Source organism: Sarcophilus harrisii, chromosome 6, assembly GCF_902635505.1.
Source record: "Sarcophilus harrisii chromosome 6, mSarHar1.11, whole genome shotgun sequence".
Classification (NCBI taxonomy): Eukaryota; Metazoa; Chordata; class Mammalia; order Dasyuromorphia; family Dasyuridae; genus Sarcophilus; species Sarcophilus harrisii.
Window position 1 is genome coordinate 144,206,744 of NC_045431.1, and position 23,473 is coordinate 144,230,216.

Sequence of the window (23,473 nt, forward strand, 5' to 3'; positions counted from 1 at the left end):
GGACTGAACAAAGTGGTACTTGTAGGTTAGAAATGAGGAGATAGATATGAAACATTTTAAAGCCCTTATAACTATAGCAATCTTATTTTTTTTAAATAGCTTGAGCCAGATATTAAGAAAAGAGAGTTTTCGTATTGTTGGTGACAAATGTGGATAGTGGATAGTTAGCCTGGCAACCAGGAACATTTGTCTTCAAGTCCTGCCTTTGACATGTGCTGGCTGTATGAAATTGGGCATCTGAGTAACTACTCAGCTGTTGTCCCTGATCAATTTTTAAGCCTGCTAGACTGAAAAACATTCAGGACAGACAGACAGGATTTTCCCAGCAGCAGGGCTCAGTATAGCACCTGTAATACAGTAGGTGCTTAATAAATGCTTGTCCAAAAAATAAAAAGACCTAAGTGGTAAATGATAGATACAATGCAAAAAAACAAATATGATTGGTCTCCTTCTTGCTCTTACACAAACTCCCTCTCTTCCAAATCTGGGCATTTCCCCTGACTATTCCCCCTTACTAGAACCCTCTCCCTCTTCATTTGTCTCCTAGCTTGCAAGTCATATCTAAAATACCACTTTCTACAAGGTGTCTTTCCCAGTCCTTATCTTAGTGATTTCCCTCTAAAACGACTCCAAATTGACAGGTCTAACTTGCTTATATACAGTTGTTTTCTCCGCTTGAGAGTGGGTTCTTTGAGACTCAAGGACTTTCTCTGTATTCCCAGGGCTAAGCACACAGAAGGTGCTTAATGTTGTCTTTCCCCTTTAGATTGTGAGCTTCACGTGAGCTGGGATTTTTTCCCTTTGGCTTTTCTCAATATCCCCAGCGCTGGGCTCTCTCATTAGAGTGAGGTCCTGGAGAACGGGCCTTCTTTGTCCTTTGTCTTCCTCGGGATCCCCCGACGCTGGGCACAGGGTAAGCGCTTGAAGGCTAGGAGACCAGCCAGATCGGTGCCCCTCTTCCCTCCCTCTCCTCCTCCCCCAACATTTCCAAGAAAGAGCCATACAAACACGTGCTTACGTGAGCCCGGCGGCTCGTGAGCAGCTCTTCCGGGGCGGGGCAGATCCCTAGGCAGGTAGCCGAGGGCGGCCCGGGGTTCGCTGAGAAGGGGAGGGGATACACGCAAGCCTGATATGGGCGGGGCCTATAGGAGCTCGGACTCCTCCTCTTTCCCCGCTTCTACCTCATGGGCGCCAGAGGCTCCGACTCGGGCTCCATCCGCCCCTCACCGGCTTCTCCTCCCTCCTTCGATTCGAGCTCCTCCTCTTTCGCTGTCCCTTTCCTACCTCTTCCGTCTCGGGCTCCGCCCCTCCCCGCCCCTTGCCGGTTTTTTTTCTTTCCCTCTCTCCTCGGCTCGCCAGAGCTGCGGCTCGAGCTCCGCCCAGCCCCTCCCTGCTGGGCTCCTCCTTCTTCCCCCACCTCCTTCTACATTCTCCGGTCAGACTGAGGCTCCGGCTCCGCCCCGCCCCCCGCCGGGCTCCTCCTCCGGCTCCGCCCCACCCCGCCCCCCGCCGACCCCTCCTCCTCCCTCCTCGAGCTCGGTAGAGGCTCGGCTCCGCGGCGGCCGCGGCGGCAGCGCGGAGCTCGTGTAGCCCTAGGGGCAGCAGCATGGCGGCCGTGGAAAGCCGGGTGTGCGAGACGGCGGGCTGCAGCAGCGAGGCTAAGCTGCAGTGCCCCACCTGTATCAAGCTGGGCATCCAGGGCTCCTACTTCTGTTCTCAGGTCAGCCCCGCGCGCGCCGGCCCCGGCCTCGCAGCCCCGCGCGCGAGCTCCCGGATTCCGGCCCCGGAGAAGGCGGGCGGGCGGCCCAGGACCCTGGCCCGCGGAGGCGAGGACAGGGAAGAGAGGGGCGTGCGGTAGGGAGCGCGCGCGTGTCCCGGACGAGGGGGGCGTGCGCGCGCCGCAGCCGCAGACCATGTGGAATGGGGCCCTCTTTCCCCCCACTCCTCTGGGAAGGGGTTCGCGGAGCCGGGTCCCTTTGGCGCCCCCGCCCCCGCTTCGGGTCACGTGGCCGCCGGCTCCTGGGCAGGCGGGGGGCTGGAGCTTGGGCGGACGGGCCTGCTTGGGGTTGCTGGAGGGAGGAAGAAAGGGAAGCGAAGCAATCGCTCGCTCTGGCAGCTGGGCTAACCTGACTTTTGGGCCGAACGGGCGGGGGCGGGGCGGCACTCGGTCCCCGCTCCGGTTAAAGTTAGCGGCGGGCCGCAGGCCGGGCGTCCGGGAAGTGCGAATAGAAATTCCTGCCCAAGCTTTCTCCTCCCAGGCGAGAGCTCCAGACTCGCCTTCCCCCCCTCCCCCCTCCCCGTCCCCGACCCTCCGCACAGACCCCCAGAGGGCCGCTCGTACATATAGACACACACGTTACTGACAGGCATACTGAGTCGGCCGGGGTGGCAGGTCCTGCCCCTGACTAAAAACCCAGCGCTCTCTTCTTTTAAGTCTTTGAACCCGGATCAACTTTTTAACAAATGGGGTTAGGGGGAGCACGGTGTGTAGCCTGGTCTTTAACGCAAAAGCTGTGCTTTTCAATGGAAGAAAGAAGCGATCGAGTCATCGTGCTTTGTCATAAGAGTTTCCTATAGCTTCTCCGACCGAGGATGGGCTGGTCAGGGTTATATAATGGGCGCCCAGTTGTGCCTCTGTGGGGACTCCGGCACCAGCGGTGTCGTTCTGCCCGACTCCTTGCCTTCGTGCTCCTGTTTTTTTCTGTCTAAGAATTCTACACCTAATGATAACACTTTTTTGGGAATTGGTTGAGTGATTTCACGAGCTCAGGGAATTCCTTGCGAGGAAATAGCTTCTACCTAATGCAGATAGAATACTGTTCTAGCTGGAAGGCTCATGGTTAAATGTCCTTTGTTATACAATTAATGTCCGAGGAAAGGTCTTTTTGACTTGAGGTGGGTTCTCAGCTACCGCGCTATTTTTAAATTCTTGCTCGGGACCCAAAATATTGATAGAATTTCTAACTTCCAATTTTGATTCCATTTGAAGTTTAGCCAGGAGATAAACTCCTGCCCTTAACTATTGAGTTGTGCCACTTAGGGTTACCCAAGATAGACGGGCATAGTAGAAAGTGCCGACAAAAAGTGGTCCACTGGAGAAGGAAATGGCAAACCAAATACAGAATATGTGCCAGGAAAACCTCATCAGGGAGGACAGAAGGGCCTGATATGCTATGGTCCATGGGGTCACAAACAGTCAGACAACTGAGCAACCAGGAAGTTCTAAAGGACTGGATTTGAAGCCTGGCAAGTCTCGGTTTAATGCCAGGGCCTGACACTTGGCAGCTATGACCATGAGCAACTCACTCAGCCCCTTTGGGATTTCTTTTTCATATTTGTGAAATGATAGGATTTCGTAATCCTTTCCAACTCTGAACCTATAAGACTCATCACACACAAACACAACTTGGCACACTTTAAAAACATAGATCCCCTAAAAGCTCTCTCATATTCAAGATTGGTTCTTATTCTAAGTTCCTTTCTAGCTTTAATCTATGGTATTGTGATCATTTTATATATACACGTGTGAATATATTACACAAACACATGAATGTGGTGTACATATGTGAATAATCATAGTGTTATAGATACTATGCATGTTGCCTGACACTCCTCAGAGCAGAACTGCTAAGGTGTATTTTCTAAGGTTCTTTCTAGCAGGATTTCCTAAACTTTTTCTACTCATGCCCTCTTTTTTGCCTGAAAAATTTTTTATGTGGCCCTGGGTATGCGGGTGTACAAAATGGATATATATATATATATATATCAAACATTTACTGATGATAAGTCATAATTTTTTGATTCCCCACATTGAGTTATGACACCCCATGTGGATCATAAACCACAGTTTAGGAAGCTGGGCCTTCCAGATCTATATTGGTGATTCTATGATATGAATATAAATAAGCAGTTAATAATTGAGGACTATGGAAATCTATTTAAAGTGTTTGGAAAAAGTTTTTTTCTAAGATTGATTTGAAATTGAGGGGACTTTGACATTTGATTCTGTTAGTACTTTTTTGATTCTGGTGTTGATACCAACTTCGTAAATCATTTAGAATCCACTGGTTTATAAGGGTTTATTGAATTAAATTGAAAGTATTCTTGTTTTCATACATTTTTAACCTCTCTGTTTCTGGTTTTTCTTCTCTCTGGTAGTCTGCACATAGCAACCGGTTGAATCATCTTAAAGCTTAGAGATCTCATGAATATCACTGCCCTCTTAAATCTTTCAGTGCTTCCCCACTGCCAATGGATTAAAAAGTCTAATTTTATGCTTTTATTTATTCTCTTCCCTAAAACCCTCTTCCTATCATAAAATCATAACCCATTTATTTAGGTGATATTATAAGATCATAGCTCTTGAATTGAAAGGGACGTTAGAGATCATTTAGTGCAGTTCTCAGAGTATAGTATGGGGATGTTTTCTTTTTGTTTTATTAAAGCTTTTTATTTTTAAAATATATACATAATTTTCAAAACCTTGTGTTTCAAAATTTTTTCCCTTCCTTACCCCTCCCCCTTCCCTAGATGACAAGTATTCCAATATATATTAAATATGTGCACGTCTTCTATAAATATTTACACAATTATCATGCTGCATATCATACATCAAGAATCAAATCAAATCAAAAAGGGGAAAAGATGAGAAAGAAAACAAAATGCAAGCAAACAATAAAAAAAGTGAAAATACTAAGTTGTGATCCACACTTAGTCCCCACAGTCCTCGCTGGGTGCAGATGACTTTCTCCATCACAGGTATATTGGAACTGGCCTGAATCAGCAAAGTTGCTGTTGAAAAGAGCCATATCCATCAGAATTGATCATCTTATAATTTTACTGTTGCTGTGTACAATGTTCTCCTGGTTATACTCATTTCACTTAGCATAAGTTCATGTAAGTCTCTCCAGGCCTCTCTGAAATCCTTTTGCTGAACGTTTCTTATAGAACAATAATATTCCGTAACATTCATATACTATAACTTATTCAGCCATTCTCCAATTGATGGGCATCTACTCAGCTTCCAGTTCTTTGCCACTACAAAAAGGGCTGCTACAAACATTTTTGCATACATAGATCGTTTTCCCTTTTTGATGATCTCTTTGGGATACAGGCCCAGTAAAGACACTGCTGGATCACAGTTTGATAGCCCTTTGGGTGTAATTCCAAATTGCTGAATAGAATGATTGGATTAGTTCACAACTCCATCAACAACATATTCATGTCCCAGTTTTCCCATAACCCCTCCAACATTCATTATCTTTTCCTGTCATTTTAGCCAGTCTGAGAAGTGAGAACCTCAGAGTTGTATTGTTGATATTGTTTGTACTAAAGCTTTTTAACTTAATATAATAAAAATTATCCATTTTGCATTCCATAATGTACTCTAGTTCTTTGACCACAAATTCTTTCTTACAGATCTGAGAGGTAAACTATCCTTTGTTCCAATAATTTGCTTATAGTATCACTTTCTATGTCTAAATCATGAACCTATTTTGATCTTATCTTGGTATAAGGTATTAGATGTGGGTCAATGCCTAGTTTCAGCCATATTAATTTCTAATTTTTCCAACAATTTTTATCAAATAGTGAATTCTTATCCCAGAAGCTGGAGTCTTTGAGTTTATCAAACACTAGATTACTATAGTCATTGAATATTTATTGTGTCTTGTGAACCTAACCTATTCCGACTGATCAACTAGTCTATTTCCTAGCCAGTACCAAATGGTTTTGATGACCGCTGCTTTATAATATAGTTTTAGGTCTAGTACAGCTAGGCCACTTTAATTTGCATTTTTCTTTTTCATTAATTGCCTTGAAATTCTTAACTTTTTGTTCTTCCAGGTGAATTATTATTTTTTTTCTAGTTCTATAAAATAATTTCTTGGGAAATTGACATGGCACTGAATAAATAAGTAGATTAATTTAGATAGTATTGTCATTTTTATTATATTAGCTTGGCTACCCACACGCATTGATATTTTTTGAGTTGATTAAATCTGACTTTGTTTTGTAATTTGTGACTCCCAAATACTTTATATTATCTAGCTATGGGAATTTCTAAGATCTAGGTGTAATTGAGATTAAAGCTTTTCATAATACCCAGATGGTTTTTAATGTGGTAACTTGGTAGAACTAATGACTTATCTAAGGTCACATTGAATAGTAAGGAGCACAGCCAAGATTAGAAGCCAGAATTTGTGAATCATTAAGATTAACATTAATTAATTATTAATTATTATTATTAATTAATTAATTATCCAATTAATCATTGGATTAACCAACATTTTATCCATTAGAGTACTCTGTATACAGAGCTTTCTTTAAAATGTCTATTTTGATGATCCTAGAAGATATGCAGTCTTTTCTCACACCTCTCCTCTCCCTCCCTTCTCCTATAGTACTTAATACAGTATCACTGTACTTATCTGGAATTCCACGATAGGGTAACCTCACTTATACTGAGTATAAATGTATACCAGAAACTAAGTGAAAAATTTCTTTGGATAGCCAGAATATATATTTGTCCCCTATCCTTATCCTATCACTAGAGTGAGAATCTGGAGATAGGGGGAAGGAGGCAAATTAAATGGGTAGTGGGATGTCCTTACTATGTTTTTAGAATGTCTTACAAAGCTAGTCTCTAAATCTGGTGAATTTCTCTTTGGCTATGAATGAATGGGGATGGAAGTAGTTTATGCTGTTAAAATTGTTCTGAAAAAATTTTGACACGAACAGATCTAGGCCAGTTGTTTGTGTGAGTTTTTTTTTTTTTTTTTTTTTTAACATTTATCATTCTGTGGTACACTTAGATATTTTCATTGCCAGTGGGGCAGAGTAACATCTATTTAGCAGAAACACTCAAGCCCAACTTTTAGGGGAAAGAAGATAAGAACATTCTGACAGCTCTGAATTTTTATTTATTAATGAGCCTTAACAAAAATTCTACCTATTATTTCATCAGTTCCAGGAACTCCTCTCTCTACCAATGCAAGTTGGTACCCTCTTTGCAATTTATTGTCATGAGCTGCCTGGTGAACTCAGTCACCAAACATTTATTAATCAGCTACTAGGTATCAGACACTAGCTAAGCACTGAGGATTCAAAGAAAGGCAAAATATTGTCCTTACACTTGAGGAATTCACAGTCTACTGAAGGAGTCAACATGCATAAAACTGTATAAATGGCTATATGCAAGACAAATTGGAGATAATCAACAGCAAGACATTAGATTAGCATTAAGAGGGTCAGGAAAAAAGTCTTAAAGTGGGAATTTAGTTGAGGCTTGAAGGAAGCAAGAAGGAAGAGAAGAAGAGACAGGGTGTTCCAGTCATGAGGGACAGTTATTGAAAATAGCTGGAGCAAAGCAGTGTCACTGGATCACAGAGTAAATGGGGGTCTGAGATAAAAGAAAACTGAAAAGGCAAGAAGGCACAATATTAAACCAAAGAGAAGATTTTGTATTTTTTCCTAGAGGTAATAGGGACCCATTAGATTAAGTTGGTGTTGGAGAGCAGTAATGTGATATGACCTGCATTTTAGGAAGACTAGTTTGATAGTTCAATGAAGGCTAGATTAGAAAGGGCAGAGTAAGACGACCAATATCAGCAGCCTATTGCAATGATCCAGTCATGAAGTGATGAGGGCCTGCCACCAAGGTGTGAGAAAAAACAGGCCTTATTTAAGTGGTAGTGAGGTGCAAGAATCTTAAAGAGTGACTGGGAGTTTGGTGTACCTTCATCTAGCTAGCATATAAGTAATAGGAGACTTGAACCCAAGTCTTCCTGATTCAGAGCAGCTTTTATCCATACTGCTTCTCAGTGAGGAATTCTTGATAACAAATAGCACACCCCTTTATGATTCATTTAAATGCTAATAAGAATGCATTATTATTCTTTTTTTCTTAAACGTTTTAAAAATTAATTTATTTATATACGAAACATGTGCATGGGTAATTTTTCCAACATTGACCCTTGCAAAACCTTTTGTTCCAAATTTTCCCCATCTACCCCCTACTTCCTCCCCAGCTATCCAGGTAGTCCAATACATGTTAAATATATTGAAATTCATGTTAAATCTAATATACATATACATATTTATACAGTTATCTTGCTGCATAAGAAAAATTAGATCAACAAGGAAGATAAAGAAAAGCAGAGTGGAAAACAATGCAAGCAAATAACAGAAAGAATGAGAATGCTATTTTTGTGTTCTACACTCTGTTCCCATGGTTCTCTCTCTCTGGGGGTAGATGGTTTTCTTCATCACTGAATAAGGGGAATTGGTTTGAATCCTCTCATTGTTGAAGAGAGCCACATCCATCAGAATTGATCCTCATATAGTCTTTTTTTTTTTTTTTTTTTTTTTTAATTTAATAGCCTTTTATTTATAGGTTATATGCATGGGTAACTTTACAGTATTAACAATTGCCAAACCTCTTGTTCCAATTTTTCACCTCTTACCCCCCCCACCCCCTCCCCCAGATGGCAGGATAACCAGTAGATGTTAAATATATTAAAATATAAATTAGATACACAATAAGTATACATGACCAAACCGTTATTTTGCTGTACAAAAAGAATCAGACTCTGAAATATTGTACAATTAGCTTGTGAAGGAAATCAAAAATGCATGTGGGCATAAATATAGGGATTGGGAATTCAATGTAATGGTTTTTAGTCATCACCCAGAGTTCTTTCTCTGGGCGTAGCTGGTGCAGTTCATTACTGCTCCATTGGAAATGATTTGGTTGATCTCCTTGCTGAGGATGGCCAGGTCCATCAGAACTGGTCATCATATAGTATTGTTGTTGAAGTATATAATTGATCCTCATATAGTCTTGTTGTTGCCATGTATAATGATCTCCTGGTTCTTCTGCTCATTTCACTTAGCATCAGTTCATGTAAGTCTCTCCAGGCCTTTCTGAAACCATCCTGCTGGTCATTTCTTACAGAACAATAATATTCCATAACATATAAGAATGTATTATTGAGAATTCATCAGTTTCAGCTTCATATTTTTACACATGAATAGCATTTATTATTCATAAAATTTTATTTTAGGATGGAATATAAAGCAAACAAAAACAAAAAAACTCACTCCTTTCTTATGAATCCTGTCTCTTCTCTCTTCTTTCTGGTTCTCCTGCATAAGAAGGAGAACTTATTCTTGTTCATCTTAGTAGATAGGGCCCCGGGCTCAACAATTACTAATCTTTTTATTCTCTCTCTCTCTTTTTTTTTTTTTTTTCTGTAAAACCTGCCCTGTGTTTAAGCATCATGCTATACTTCACTAAGCTAGACATTTCCCCCTAAGGCATTAATTTGGCAATATCATCTAAACCCTTCTCAGAACAACTTTTATTGAAAAGCTGTTTCCTTGTTATAAGTAATAAATGCATTCCTATAGATCTCTCATTCTTGGATGGGTGCAGGAGGAGATTGACAGCATTTAATAAGTACCTACCACAACAGGCATATAGGTACTAGGGATACAGAAAGGTGTGAGAGATAGGGCTTGTTATTAAGTTTAGCAGAATGTATACATAATAACAAGTCAGGGTACACATATAATAGTAATAGTGTATATTTGTATATTTATGATTTACAAAGTGCTTGCGTCTACCCCCTGGTGTACGTGATGCCATTATTATTGTTGTTATTATTCCCATTTTACAGATAAAGAGATTGAGGTCAAGTTAACCAGCACAGATGAGTTATCCTTTTTTCTAGTTATACCTACTTTTGTGGTAGATTATACACAAGATTTTGAATTTATTGTTCAGTCATTTTCATTTGTATCCAATTCTTTGTGACCCTACTTAGGGTTTTCTTGGCAAAGATACTGAAATGATTTGCCATTTCCTTTTCCAGCTTATTTTACAGATAAGAAAATTTGAGGGTTAAGTGACCTGCCAAAGGTCACATAGCTAGTAAGAGTCTGAGGCTGGATTTGAACTCAGGTATTCCCGACTCCAGGCCTGGCTCTATCCACTCTGCCACCCCAGCTAGCTGTTCAAGATTTTGAAGATGAGGTTTGTAGGTGGCAGTGTTTGTCCTCATTCTCAAAGGGACTGTGACATCAGGGAAGAAAGGTGCCTTGACATGCAAGTAAATCTGAGGGAGGGCTGGGCAAGTTCACCTGCTCTTTCTCCTCCAGAACCATCCAGGTCCAGTGGTTAGGTATAGATGAGGACAACTGAAGTTGGCATTTATATATATGTACATATGAACTAATGGAGAGAAGGGAAGAAGATATTTGCCTTGGAAGGATTGATATGTTTCAAGGCATGAAGATGGGGAAACAACATGTATGTATTAAATCTGTGTAGGGAGATTCCCCATAGAGCAACAGCTGTTTTGTAGAATAGCAATTCATGTGACTAATAAAATGCCTGGATTTGATGACAATGAGGCAAAGATTAGTTAAAAAAAAAAACAAAAAACTGTGCCTGTTGGCAAATAGTTGATATATTTATAGTTGGTGTAATAGGAAGTGGTAGTGCACTATTGTAATTTCTTTAAGGAGAGGACATGGGGGAAAAAAGTCAGATAACATGGAAAGACTGGAGCAGAAAGAGACTAATTAGAGACAAAAATGGCAAGATCCTAAAATCAGGAAGGGGGTAGTAAGAGAGATTTCCTTGGAGGACTTGGAAAGTCCAGGGGAGAATTAGAAGGAAGGAGAGAAGTGAATATAAGAGAATTAACAAGGAAAAAAAAAGCCTGATATCCTTATCAAAATTTCAGTATAAGAAGAGATGTTAGAGGACATCTAATCCAACCTGCCTCTGAGAGGAAATCCTGGCTCATAATGTTCCTGATTGTGGATGGGACATCCAGCTTGAAGACTTTCTCCCTGAGGCATCCTCTGCCATCTTGGACTAGTTTTCATTATTAAGTAAGTTTTTTCCTTATATCAAAGGCTGCCTCTCTGTTATTATGTAGAATCATAACATCTTAGATCTTGTAATCCTAGATTGAAAACTAGAAGGGTCATCCATATTGGGATCAAACTCAAATAGAAATGATTCCTGCTAGTTGCATATTGATCAGAACATCACAAATGTAATATAATATGTTAATTTTTTTAAACATTCCAATTACATTTTAGTCTTAGAGCTGGAGACCATTAGTTTGAAAACCTCTGATTTAATCCAACTGACAGATCATTTTTCAGATGAGGTAACTCATCTGGTGTGTTAGATTTTTTTCTTTAGAAAAACTAAGGTCACACAGATAGCAAGGGTCAAGAGCAAGCATTCAAACCTGGTCTCCCCTTTTCCAGGTTTACCACTCTTCCTGCTAAGTCATGCTGTTCTCTTGAACCAATTAAAAAAATTCTAATGTCTCCTTGCACAGCCTTTCAAGTACTTGAAGGCAGTAATTGATTTCTATCCTAAAACTGTTTCCAAGCCATTTACCCACCTTTGATTTCTGTACCAGATTTTTCCAGAGCATGTCTCATCTCTTTATAGTCCTTGTTATCCTTCTTTGAAATGGATGCCCGTTCCTTGCTCTACAGACAAAACTCATTCTACAAAAACTTAATAAGGTAGAATTCTAAAATGAATGGGGAAAATAGTGAAGTAACTTGCTGGAAAATGATGGAACTAGATTTTGCACTGAATAGAGCTCACTTTAGCAAAAGGTTAGTGTTAATTGGTTTTGTTTCTCTTACCTCAAAAGATTTGGTTGAAAATTTTCTCTAAAAACCTAATGATGTTATTATGCTGGTCTTATGGTATTGGGACACTTCCCCCAGCTCCCAATGCTTATCAGTTTATAAAGAGGCAACTTGGGGGCATAGTGAAGTTAGGGTTGAACTTGGAATCAGGAAAACCTGAATTCAAATTCTGCCCCCGTCTGTGTGGCCCTAGGCAAGTTATTTAACCTCTGTCAGCCACATTTTTCTTATCTACAAAATGGACATGATAATTCCTACTTAACCAAGTTGATGGGAGGATCAAATGAGATAATGTGTAAAATGCTTTGCAAACTTTAAAGACTATATATATTGCTATTATAAAAGTATTCCTTTGTCATCAGGTATAATAAAATAACACATTCCTTAAAATCAATAAATATAATAAATAAAAATCATAAATATAACTATTTACCAAAAGGAAAAAATAATGATGTGAGTGTTGGAAAGGCAGTCTGCTGCCAAAGATGAAGGAAAAAGCAAAAAAGCAAAATGAGTATCTAGACACAGCAGAAAGTTTTTGTCTTTTTAGGGTGCATGTGACAAACTTGTTATCAGCAGACTGAATAGTGGAAGTACTTAATGAGTGTTATTTTCTACTACATTGTGCATTGTATCTATTCCTCTATGTATGTATATATCTGTTATATGGAAGAATTTGTTATGATGAAAATAAATCCATATAATGAAAAATAGGCAAATATATCTAGTTCATTAAAATGAAAATTCATAACAGTGAGGGATGGATATGCCAATCAATATTATTATAGCTTAAGTTTTCTAAACTAATCTTTTAACTGAATTTCCCAGACCTATTGTCGCTAATGATTATTTGTAGAGCACCCCATGAGACCAGGACAGAATAGAAATGGGTACACTTAATACTAAATTATGCTTTTAAAAGAAAGAGGTGAATCTTTTTTCCCTTTGAATTGAACCTTTAGACAGGGATTTAAGGCATTTCCATTTAGTCTGGCTGAATTCTGTGAAGTTGGAAATAATGAGAATAAGTCGTCATTTTGCTGTTTGGATCCTGGAAACCAGAATTCAGTGCTATAGCGTGAAGAAGGAATTTGCCTTTTGGATAAGGTCATGTGTTCTGGAGCTCCAACAATGATTCTAGAATATTTGCATACTGCAAAGGACATGAAAGATTATCCAGTCTATTCAACTAATTGGCATTACTTTAGTTCTGCAAGAACTTTTAGGGGTTTTGATGAGCTAATTAAACATAATCAAGCTTTTGATATTGAGATGTCTTCTAGGCTGTTGAAAAGATGGCAGAAGAGAAATAATGAAGGACAGTCAGAACTTATTTTATGCCTATTATTATACTAATAGATATAGTATATGTGCATGTGTATATATTCCATTATATATATTTTATAGACGAATTTTCGAAAAGTGTAGGGTCTTTTAATGAGTTACAATGATAAAAAACTTTTTCCTTTGCGTATAGGATAGCCTTTATTTAGTTTCAAATCAACAATCATTTATTTAGAGCCTACTGTGTGTTAAGTGCTGGACATACAAAGAAAGGCAAAATACAGACTCTTTTCTCAAGGAGCTCACAGTCTTAATTGGGGAGACAATACGATATAAAAAAAATATTAATCTTAAACATTTATTAAGGGCCTTATATGTGTTAGTCACCACTGAGGATACCAAAACAAAGGATTTTCCCTGCCTTTAGGGACATTATAATCAAATGGGTGATGAGATTATAGAAGAAGAAGTTGAAAAGGAGGTGAGGAAGCTCATGCAGCTGATGGGAAATGACTATATTGGGCTACCTCTTTAAATGGAGGTTTTTGGAGCCTAGGACTGCTCTCCAATCAGAAAGGTGAGGATGTTGATAAAATGTGGGTATGAAGGATGTTTCAGTCTTAGGATGATGGGATTTTTCAGTGATGAGCATTCTGGAGTATGATGGAGAAGGCCACACTTTTATATCTAGTATAAATTGCAGAGAATCAGAGGATAGGCACTGGTATTAAAGGGGTTTGGGAAAGCCTTCTTGGGATAATATTTTAGCTGGAACTTGAGAGAAGATAAGGAGGAGGAGATGAGGAAGGAGAAAATTTCAGGCATGGGGAAGGGGGACAATCAGTGAATATGCATAGAATTGGGAGATGGAGTCTTTTCTTCAAAAATGGCAGGGAGATTAGTGTCACTATATTGAAGAGTCTATGGAAGGTACTAAGGTATAAGAAGACTTGAAAGGTAGAAAAAAAACCAGGTTATGAAGAATTTTTAGATGATTTTGTAGAAAGAGCCAAGGAAGTTTATTCACTGAGAAAGTGGCATAGTCAGATCTGTGCTTTAGGAAGATCAGTAAGATTAATGACATATAAAGCCTGTCACCTTTTCTCAGAATTTGGTTTGCTACATAGGCATCCCTTTGATGGTGCAGTGAATTCCACTTTGTCACAGAATTCAATGGAATTCCCCTAAATTTTAGAAATCTTCCTTGATTGTCAGCATATTTGGGTAGTCCTGAACAAATAGTTTTTTCCCACTGAACTTCCACTGTCTGAATAACAGTAATGATAGGAGGTAGTAAGGTATAGATAGGGCATTTACCCCAATCATGACTTGACCTTCTTCATCTGCAGTGGTAAAGTGTTGCTCCTCTTTCTTCTTTGATATTTTTTGCTTTTCAATATCCACGTCAAAAAAAAAACCTTTCCAGACCAAAAGAACCTAAAATAATTTCCCCTTTTTGAATTTCTATAGCAAAAACTATTTAAAAATTCTAACCCCATTGTGTAGATTGTGCACATTGTGTAGATGAGAAAATTAATGCTTATAGAATTTAAATGACTTATCCATGGTTATACCAGTAGAAGATGACAGCTAAAATTCAAAGAACACAAATTTTTTGATGACAGATTTTGTATTTTTCACACTGGATCCTTTTGCAAGGCATAGTGGGCCAAGTAGAACAAGAAATGGGCTTTTTGGGGAACTAAAAAAGTGTTTTTTTAATCATTATTTTAATGTTAACTAAAAATATAACCAAATCTCCAAATTTAAATAATGATTCTTTTAACCTTTTACAAATATTGGCTTTCTGGAACACATGGTATCTCTACTGTAGTTTTCCACCAATTACATTTGTTTCTTAATATTTATTGAAATTTAGGAGGCACCTCATGATTTAGGAACCTGTTTTAACCTTAGAAATTCTCTGTGTGTGCTCACCTTCATATCTATTAAACTTAAATATAAAATTGTTTTCAGTTTTCTGTCCCCCCCTCCAACATGATTGAACAACAATAATAATGCACTGAACATGGAACCATATTTTATTTTATTTTTTTTTTTTAATTAAAGCTAAAACATATGCATGGATAATTCTTCAACATTAACCCCTACAAAACCTTGTGTTCCAATCCCAAAAACAATAGCTAGACTAGACCGACAATTTATAAAATCTGTGCTTCACACAGCACGACTGTAAAGGCATTGAGAGAAACTCAAGGTAAGTGAAGAAAATATTAAAGGCATAATGGGAAAAAAAAATCTACCAAAAAAAGTGACCCAAAGATCATTCATCTATATGCCTGTTTGCTCATCTGTATGATAGTTTTATGATAACGTAGACATAAATGGAGTATACCCTCAGTGAAGGTATTAAATGAAAATAAGAAAGTTTGTTCAACTCTGCTGAGAGGGCTATAAAATTGCACATACACTTTGATCCAGCAGTGTCTCTACTGGGACACTATCGGAAAGAGATCATGAAAGAGGGGGAAAGGACCCACATGTGCAAAAAATGTTTGTAACTGCTCTTTTTGTGGTGATAAGAAACTGGAAACTGAGCAAATGCCCATCAATTGGGGAATGGTTGAATAGGTTATAGTTTATGAATGCAATGGAATATTATTTTTCTATAAGAAATAATAAGCAGGCTGATTTCAGAAAAATCTGGATAATGCCGAGTGAAGTTTGCAAAACCAAGAGAACATTGTACACAGTAACAAAAAAGATTATGTGATGATCAATTGTAGTGATCTTCTCAACAATGTAGTGATTCAAGGCAATTCCAATAGATTTGGGATGAAAAATGCCTATTACATACAGAGAATTTGAATTCTGGTATTCCTGACTCCAGGTCCAGGGCTCTATTTATACAACCATCTCTAGCTGCCCCAGTAAATAATCTTTCAAGAGAAAAGAGCAAATTATCTTTACAAAGAAGGTGATTTCTGAATGAATTATAAAAGAATATGTTGGAAGGGTGTCTTGGGCACCGAGCTGGAAACATTGTTATTTTCCAGGCTCATGGAGATCTTAGGAGAGATGATGGTCAAGGGAGGGGATAGTGGCTTGACTTGACTGGTGTGTTCTGTCCTCTATCTCTTTCTCAGGGTGCCTAGTTTCCCATCTTACCTGGCTTGTGAGATGAATTGCCATATTTTGAGGAATCCCCCAAAGCATGTTATTTTGGCTCTGCAGTACAGTTTGGGAAGGAGAGCAATACAATAATCCTGGAAAGTCAGGTTGGCATCAGGTTGTGAAGTACATTAAATGCCAGAGAATATTTGATCCCTGAGGGAGTCACTGTAGTTCATTTTATCAGAAGAACGCTTTAGGAAAATTACTTGAGTAGCTGTAAGGGGTCAGGAAGATTGATTGGGAAATGTCAAATAATTCATGAAAGAAATAATAAAGTGATAAAGGCCAGAACTAGGGTAGTAGTTGTATGGAAAGAAAGAAAACTTTATTCCTATAAATCCAACTTATATGATAGCTAAATTTTTATTGTGAACATTATACCTCTGAAGTTGGCAACTATGACAAATCAGGGCTTTAGTCTTGAGAGGGTAATTGAGGTATTAATGCAGATTAAATCTAAAAATGTGTTGATAGTTCTTTGGGCCCCTCCTCCTCTTCCTTCCCTCCCCCGACCCAATTGTTAAACATTCACCTTTTACTCTTGGAAGTGATAGTGGTTGGTAGAGTTTGAATAATGTATATGATTTAGTAACTCATTGGGTTTGTGAAGAGTCTAGGATGACTCCTAGATTGCAAACCTAAGTGATTGGAAGGCTGATGGGACATCCTGTCTGAAATGTCGAATAGTGGTGAGATTGGACTGAAGCTCAGGAAAGATACTAGTACTAGGTATATAGATATGAGAATCATCACTTAGAAGTGATAGTCAAACCCATGAGAGTTGATGAGGTCACTGAGAGTATGGAGAGAGAAAAGACCCGGGACAAAATCCTGGGGTATATCTACATATAAATGACAGTTGTTCCTGCAATAAAATTTCTAGATATAGAAAGGAAAAGATGAGACAGTCCCTGGTCACAAGAAATTTACATACCATTAGGGGAAAGAAAATAGGGATGTAAAAAAATGTATTTTATTTCTCTTCTATTTGTTTCTTTTTTGTTTTGTTTTGGTTTGATTTTTTGCTGAGGCAATTGGGGTCTCAAGTGATTTGCCCAGGGTCACACAGCTAGGAAGTGTTAAGTGTCTGAGGTCATCATCTCAGGTCTTCCTGGGCTGGTCCTCTATCCACTGTGCCACTTAGCTGCCCCTTTTCTATTTTTAAAAATATCTTTTAAAAATACTTTTTAGTTTTAGTTTGTTTAGAACTAAGTTTAATTTTAGTTTTAGTATGCTTTCTGATTTTTTTCTTCTTTCCTCCTCTCCACTCCTCCCAACATATGAACTTCCCCTTGTAATGGAAGAAAAGCAGTTAAGGAAAAACGACCAAAGAGTAAATATGTGCCATTCTGCCCCTACCTTTCTTGCTCCTAGGAGGAGTATGTGCTTCATTATCTTAAACAATATATTTGAGAAACATTCTTTCACGATCCAAAGGATTAATTTTTTTGTTTTTAATTAAATTTTTTTTCAAATTTTTAGGTAAAATTAAAATATTTAAAAAAACCCTCAAGTTTAGAGGAATATTTTTGTCTCTATCAAGACATGGTGTTTGTTATAGTTGAAAGGATGGAGCTTGTTTGACTTTTGTTGGGAACATAACATGAATGTTGTGTTGAAGAGCCATTCATTCTTCAATTTTTATTTTTTAAGGACTTAAGGACTGACAGTGAAAGGAGGTTTGGGATGATGTCTCGTATCAATTTCAAAAGCCCCTCCCTGCTAGATTTCCAATGCTGGCTTCAATGGAATTTAGTAGTTAGTCTTTACTACTTTAAAGAAGCTTCATGATCCTACCACTTAATTTAATTGGACATAGTTCTATTAACATTGTAATTATAGTTATATCAATCATTTCAAAGTATTAGTCATTACATGAATGATTTAATTCTGAAAATCTTTAATCTCATATCCTTTTTTCATATGTGATTTTTCCTGGTTGGTGTCCATTTTCTGACAATTCTATTAAAATCCAATAATGCCTAAAGTTATGAAAATACCATGTGGTAATAATGATCTTTAGCAGCAATTGTTTGGACAATTCAGGATGCAGGTAAATCTCCTAAACTTTTAATCAGATCCAATGAGTCCTTCCCCCATATTTCAAAGAAGAATCCAGTATTAGATATGAATAAGACTGAATATGAATAAGCCTGGATATCTAGAGTTTAGAACTTGCAACCTTAAAAAGAGATTTTAAAATTACTTTTTGTGATATTTTGACAGTATTTGACCCTGATTATTATTGTTTTCACTTCTTTCCCTTTTATCCTACAAAGGGACAATTAATAGAACTGCCTCTCTTTTTCTTTTCTTTTCTTTTTTTTTTTTTTTTTTTTTTTTTTTTTTTGTAGCTGATATTGGATATATTAATATCTAACCCCTCAACTTCTTTGTTTATTAGAGTCTTAGAAATTTAGTTACAGGTAATATCAGAAGTGCTGTCTGTACCCAGATCCTCAGGAATTCAAGTCATTGTCTTTGGCCTCCATCCTCTGGAATTTGGTCTCTTTCCCCAAGCTCTGAGATCTAATGGGGAACTTTCATCTTATCTTGGCCTGAAGCAGGCGTATCTTCACCTCCAACCATTTACAAATTGTAGTTTATTAACACCTTTCCCCCTCCTTTTTTTTTTTTAGTTTTTCTTTATGTTTTTTCTTCCTTTATTAGAATGTAAGCTTTTTAAAGGCAAAGACTATTTTATTAGCTTCTGTTTGTATCCTTAGAATGTACATTGCACCTGACACACAAAGTATTTTATAAAAATGCTTTTTCTTTAGTTCTTTCATTCGTTCAGGTTCAGTATACTCTGCTGCATTGTTTTGTTCATCAAGTGTAACGAACGGATATTATAATAATGCTTAGGGAGTCTTTGTGAATCCTTTTCTCTCCTCATACAGACCTGTAATTTCATTAGTGCTCAATTGTAGTTTGGGCAATTAAATGGCATAGTGGATAGAGCGAGCATTGGGTTTAGAATAAGGGAAGACTTATTTCATGAGTTTAGATCTAGCCTTAAATACTATCTGTGTGATGTTGGGCAAGTCATTTATTCCTGCTTGTTTCAATTCCTCATCTATAAATGGATTGGAGGAAAGAAATGGCAAACCAGTTCAGTATCTTTGTCAAGAAAACCCCAAGTAGAGTCATGAAGATTTGAACACAATTGAAAAATGATTGAAATCTATATAGATTGTCAACACTTACAATTTTTGTTTTAGATTATTTCCTGCTATACGACAGTGTGGACTTTTGTCATCAAATGAAATAATTTACTTAAATAATGCTTTGTAAGACTTTTTTTTTTTTATACTTCTTTCACATAAAGTAAAATAAAAATAAATCCATAGACTAAAGGAAGTAAAGCAAGTCACTACTGTGCAATTCAATTAAACAACTTTAAAATTTAATTAAAAAATTAAAAAAGAATCTGCTATGTGTAAAGGCTGTGCTGGATGGTAGTCTTACAAAGAGAAAGTAGACAACTGTCTCTGTCCTCAGAGAGCTTATATTCCTCCAAGAAGTGATTGTAGAAGTAGCAGATAGGTGTTCAGATAGGTAAATGCAAGATAATGGGAAGGGGGTAGAAGAATAACTATTGAAGACACCAAGAAAGACTTCTTTATGAGGAAGGGCCTGAGCTGAACTTTAAAGTAAGAAATTTGAAGTGTGTGTGTTATGTGTGTAAAAGCACTAGAGAAAAGAATACAAGTAGTGACTAGGAAAACCCCTTAGAGTTGGGTTACACACAGAAACACACACATTCTTATTACCTGCCACACACATTAGAATGTAAGCTCACTAATAAACTGGGAAAACATTTTTACAATCAAAGGCTCTGATAAAGGCCTGATTTTTAAAATATATTGAGAATTTACTCAAATTTATAAGAAATCAAGCCATTCTCCAAATGGCAAATGGTCAAAGAATACAAATAGACAATTTTCAGATGAAGAAATTGAAACTATTTCTAGTCAAATGAAAAGGTGCTCTAAATTACTATTGATCTGATAAATACAAATTAAGACAGTTCTGGGATACCACTACATATCTTTCAAATGGGCTAAGATGACAGGAAAAGATAATGATGAATGTTGGAGGGGATGTGGGAAAACTGGGACACTGATACATTGTTGGTGGAACTGTGAATGGATCCCACCATTCTGGAGAACAATTTGCAAATATGCTCAAAAAGTTATCAAACTGCATACCCTTTGACCCAGCAGTGTTTCTACTGGGCTTATATTCCAAAGAGATCTTAAAGGAAGGATAGGGACCCACATGTGCAAAAATGTTTGGGCAGCCCTTTTTGTAGTGGCAAGAAATTGGAAACCGAATAGATAGCCATCAATTGGAGAATGGCTGAATAAATTATGGTGTATAAATGTTATAGAATATTATTGTCTTATAAGAAACGATCAGCAAAATGATTTCAGAGAGGCTTGAGGAGACTTACATGAATTGATACTAAATGAAATGAGCAGAACCAGGAGATCATTATACATGGCAACAAGACTATATGATGATCAATTTTGATGGACATGGCTCTTATCAACAATGAGATGATTCAAACCAGTTCCAGTTATTCAGTGATGAAGAGAACCATCTATATCCAGAGAGAGGACTATGGGAACTGAGTATGGACCACAACATAGCATTTTCACTCTTTCTGTAGTTCGCTTGCATTTTGTTTTCATTCTTGGGTTTTTTTTTTTTTTTTTTCTTCTTCCTTCTTGATCCGATTTTTCTTGTGCAGCAAGATAACTATAAATATGTAAACATATATTGTAACTTATTTAACATGTATTGGACTATCTGCCATCTATGGCATAGGGTAAGGGGAAGGAGGGGGAAATTTGGAATAGAATGCTTTGCAAGGGTCAATGTTGTAAAAAAGAATGTAAACTCACTATGAGTGGTATAATTTCCTTATTCGAATTCCTAGTGTATATCATGGGGTCTGACATGTTGGGCACTTAATGAAGTTGTTGGTTGGTGATTGAGCTAGTTCTCAGAAGTCAGTGGAGGATAAAACATCAGTTGCAGCATTGTAGATGTAGTATTGTGTAGGACTGAAAGGTGACAACTGCTTTCTGTCTAATGGGGAGGTTGAAATCCAGCTTGTCAAAAGTTATTCTCTGGGACCTTGAGTTCATTTTACAGATAAAAAGAAAAAGACAATCTTCAAAGAGTAACACTGGGAATGGGTATTCCAGAAAAAGACTGGCTTAAGAGAGGTGCTCATAATAGATAGTGGTGGGGTTTTTTTGTTTGTTTGTTTGTTTTTTAACAAAATCTTGTGGAACAAAAGAGCTGAGGGAAAGAGAGCAGCACTTGGTGTAGTGATCAGTGTCAGGTGTGGCAGTGGGTAAAATCTGCAATAGAAGCTACATTGGCAACTCTACAGTCTGGGATTTTTTTCCCTTTTTTTCTTTTCCATTTTAATTTTATATCTGGAAATGTGCCCATTTAGTCTTCATTTTTGTTTACTTTGAAGAAGTATTACATATGTTTTGCATTAAATATTAGAAGGAGTTCTTTGAATTTGGAGTCCAGAGGTTCAGCTTCAGATCCTGGCATCTCCAACTTCTCCAGTTGTTTCATCAACAGTTAAATAGAAACAATAATACCCTACCTATTTTTATGAATTTTGAAAAAAAATATTGTAAATTGCAGTGGTGAAGTCAGAGATCTATGTTAGAATCTTGGGCTTGCTGTTTCTTACCTGTTTGATCTTGGAGAAAACACTTAATTCTGGGCTCAATTATTTGTCTGTAAGCTGAGGGAATTGGCCCAGATGGCTTAAAATGACCTCTTCAACTCTAACTTATCCAGTGAGTCCCTTGGAGAGGGTAGGGGACTCACCTGTGCCATGTAAGCATTAAGTGGCAAGGCTGGACCTGAACAGCCAGATCTTATGACTCCTGGGTCCAATTCTTCTTCTGTTGTGTTAAGCCACCTAAATTGTGATCTGAAAGAGCAATTTTCATACTTATAAGAGGAATTACATTTAAGGATTGTTTATCTACTTTTTGTCGATTATAAATTAATAATAATTCAATTATCACATAATAATTAATAGCTAGCATTTATATGGCATTTTAAAGTTTGCAAAGTGCTTTAAATATGTAACCTCATTTCATCCTTAAGACACTAATGAAAGGTGGGAGCTATTATCCTTGTTTTATAAATGGGGAAATTAGGGGTCAGAGGAGTTAAGTGACTTCTCCAGAGTAAATACAGTGTCTGAAGCTATATTTGAATCCAGAGCTTTCTGACTCCCAAATGTAGTGTTCCATCCATTGTGCCATCTAACTAATAAACCTTTATTGGTTGCCATCTATATGCTTGGCACTGAGAGACATGGTCTTATGTAAATGGAGCAGTTGGTGTTTGAATTTATTATAATAGAATTTCATTATTCTTTGCTTTAGTTTGACTATGCTGTGGGTAAAGTTTTTTCTTTCTTTCTGCCCTTGTAATCTCACTGGTGTTTGGGAACCTTTTTCTATTGATGTTATCTGTAACTTGGAGAGCTCCAGAGTTGCAAAGGGGAGGGGGCGGCGCTGAGAGAATGAGTGGTAATTTATGTGGTCACAGAGCTAGCCAGTGTGAGAGGGAGTATTTGAACCTATGCCCAAACCATGCCCTGCCCTCATGGAACAAGATGTTTTAAACAAACAATATTTGACTATATACTTTCAAAAATAATTCAATTAGAGCTTGATTATCCCTTTAGAATTGTTTAAGTAATATGCTCCCTGCAGACATTAAAAAATAAAATTATAGTGACTAGAAGTTCAAATGACACTTTTCCGTTCACTGTTTGGTAAAAGAGTATCAGTACAGCTCCATGGTGAAAACCCCTTGTATATTTTGCTTTTAAGGCATGATTTATTTTACTTCTTGAATACCTTATCATAATAGTAAGAATAACTAAATCTTTTTTTCTGTGATAGAAGTTAAGAAATTGGCACATCCCTTTTAAAATAATAGATTTTTTTAAAAGGACAAATCCTGGGGTGCAAAAGGTACTGATTGTGTGTGTGTGTGTGTGTGTGTGTGTGTGTGTGTGTGTGTAAACATATATATGTATTTTGTGTATTTAAAAAAATAAAAAAATATAATAATGATTATTTTCCAGAAGATTTGTGTTAATTTTAAGTTAATTACTGTTCAACTATATATACATACTACCATATAGAAATGTATAATGTTTTCACTGAAGCCCAAGTTCTTTAATGATTGGGTTTCAGAGGAAAAGGCCTCTTTATAGTAATTAGTTTTACATTATTCCATTTCATTGGAAACTCGAGAAGTTGAGTACTGTCATTATCCCCATTTACATTTTTTACAGATGAGGAAGCTG

The 23,473-nt window shown here is 37.6% G+C and overlaps 1 protein-coding gene across 1 annotated transcript in view; it reads left to right on the forward strand.

The window, feature by feature from the left end:
* Positions 1–1,527: 1,527 nt before the first annotated feature.
* Positions 1,528–23,473, forward strand: part of METAP1 (methionyl aminopeptidase 1) — a 77,532-nt gene continuing 55,586 nt past the window's right edge. Inside the window, exon 1 of the mRNA XM_031943099.1 lies at positions 1,528–1,720. Within this exon, the coding sequence (XP_031798959.1) occupies positions 1,607–1,720 (114 nt within the window). The 5' untranslated portion in view covers positions 1,528–1,606. The remainder of the gene's footprint in view (positions 1,721–23,473) is intronic.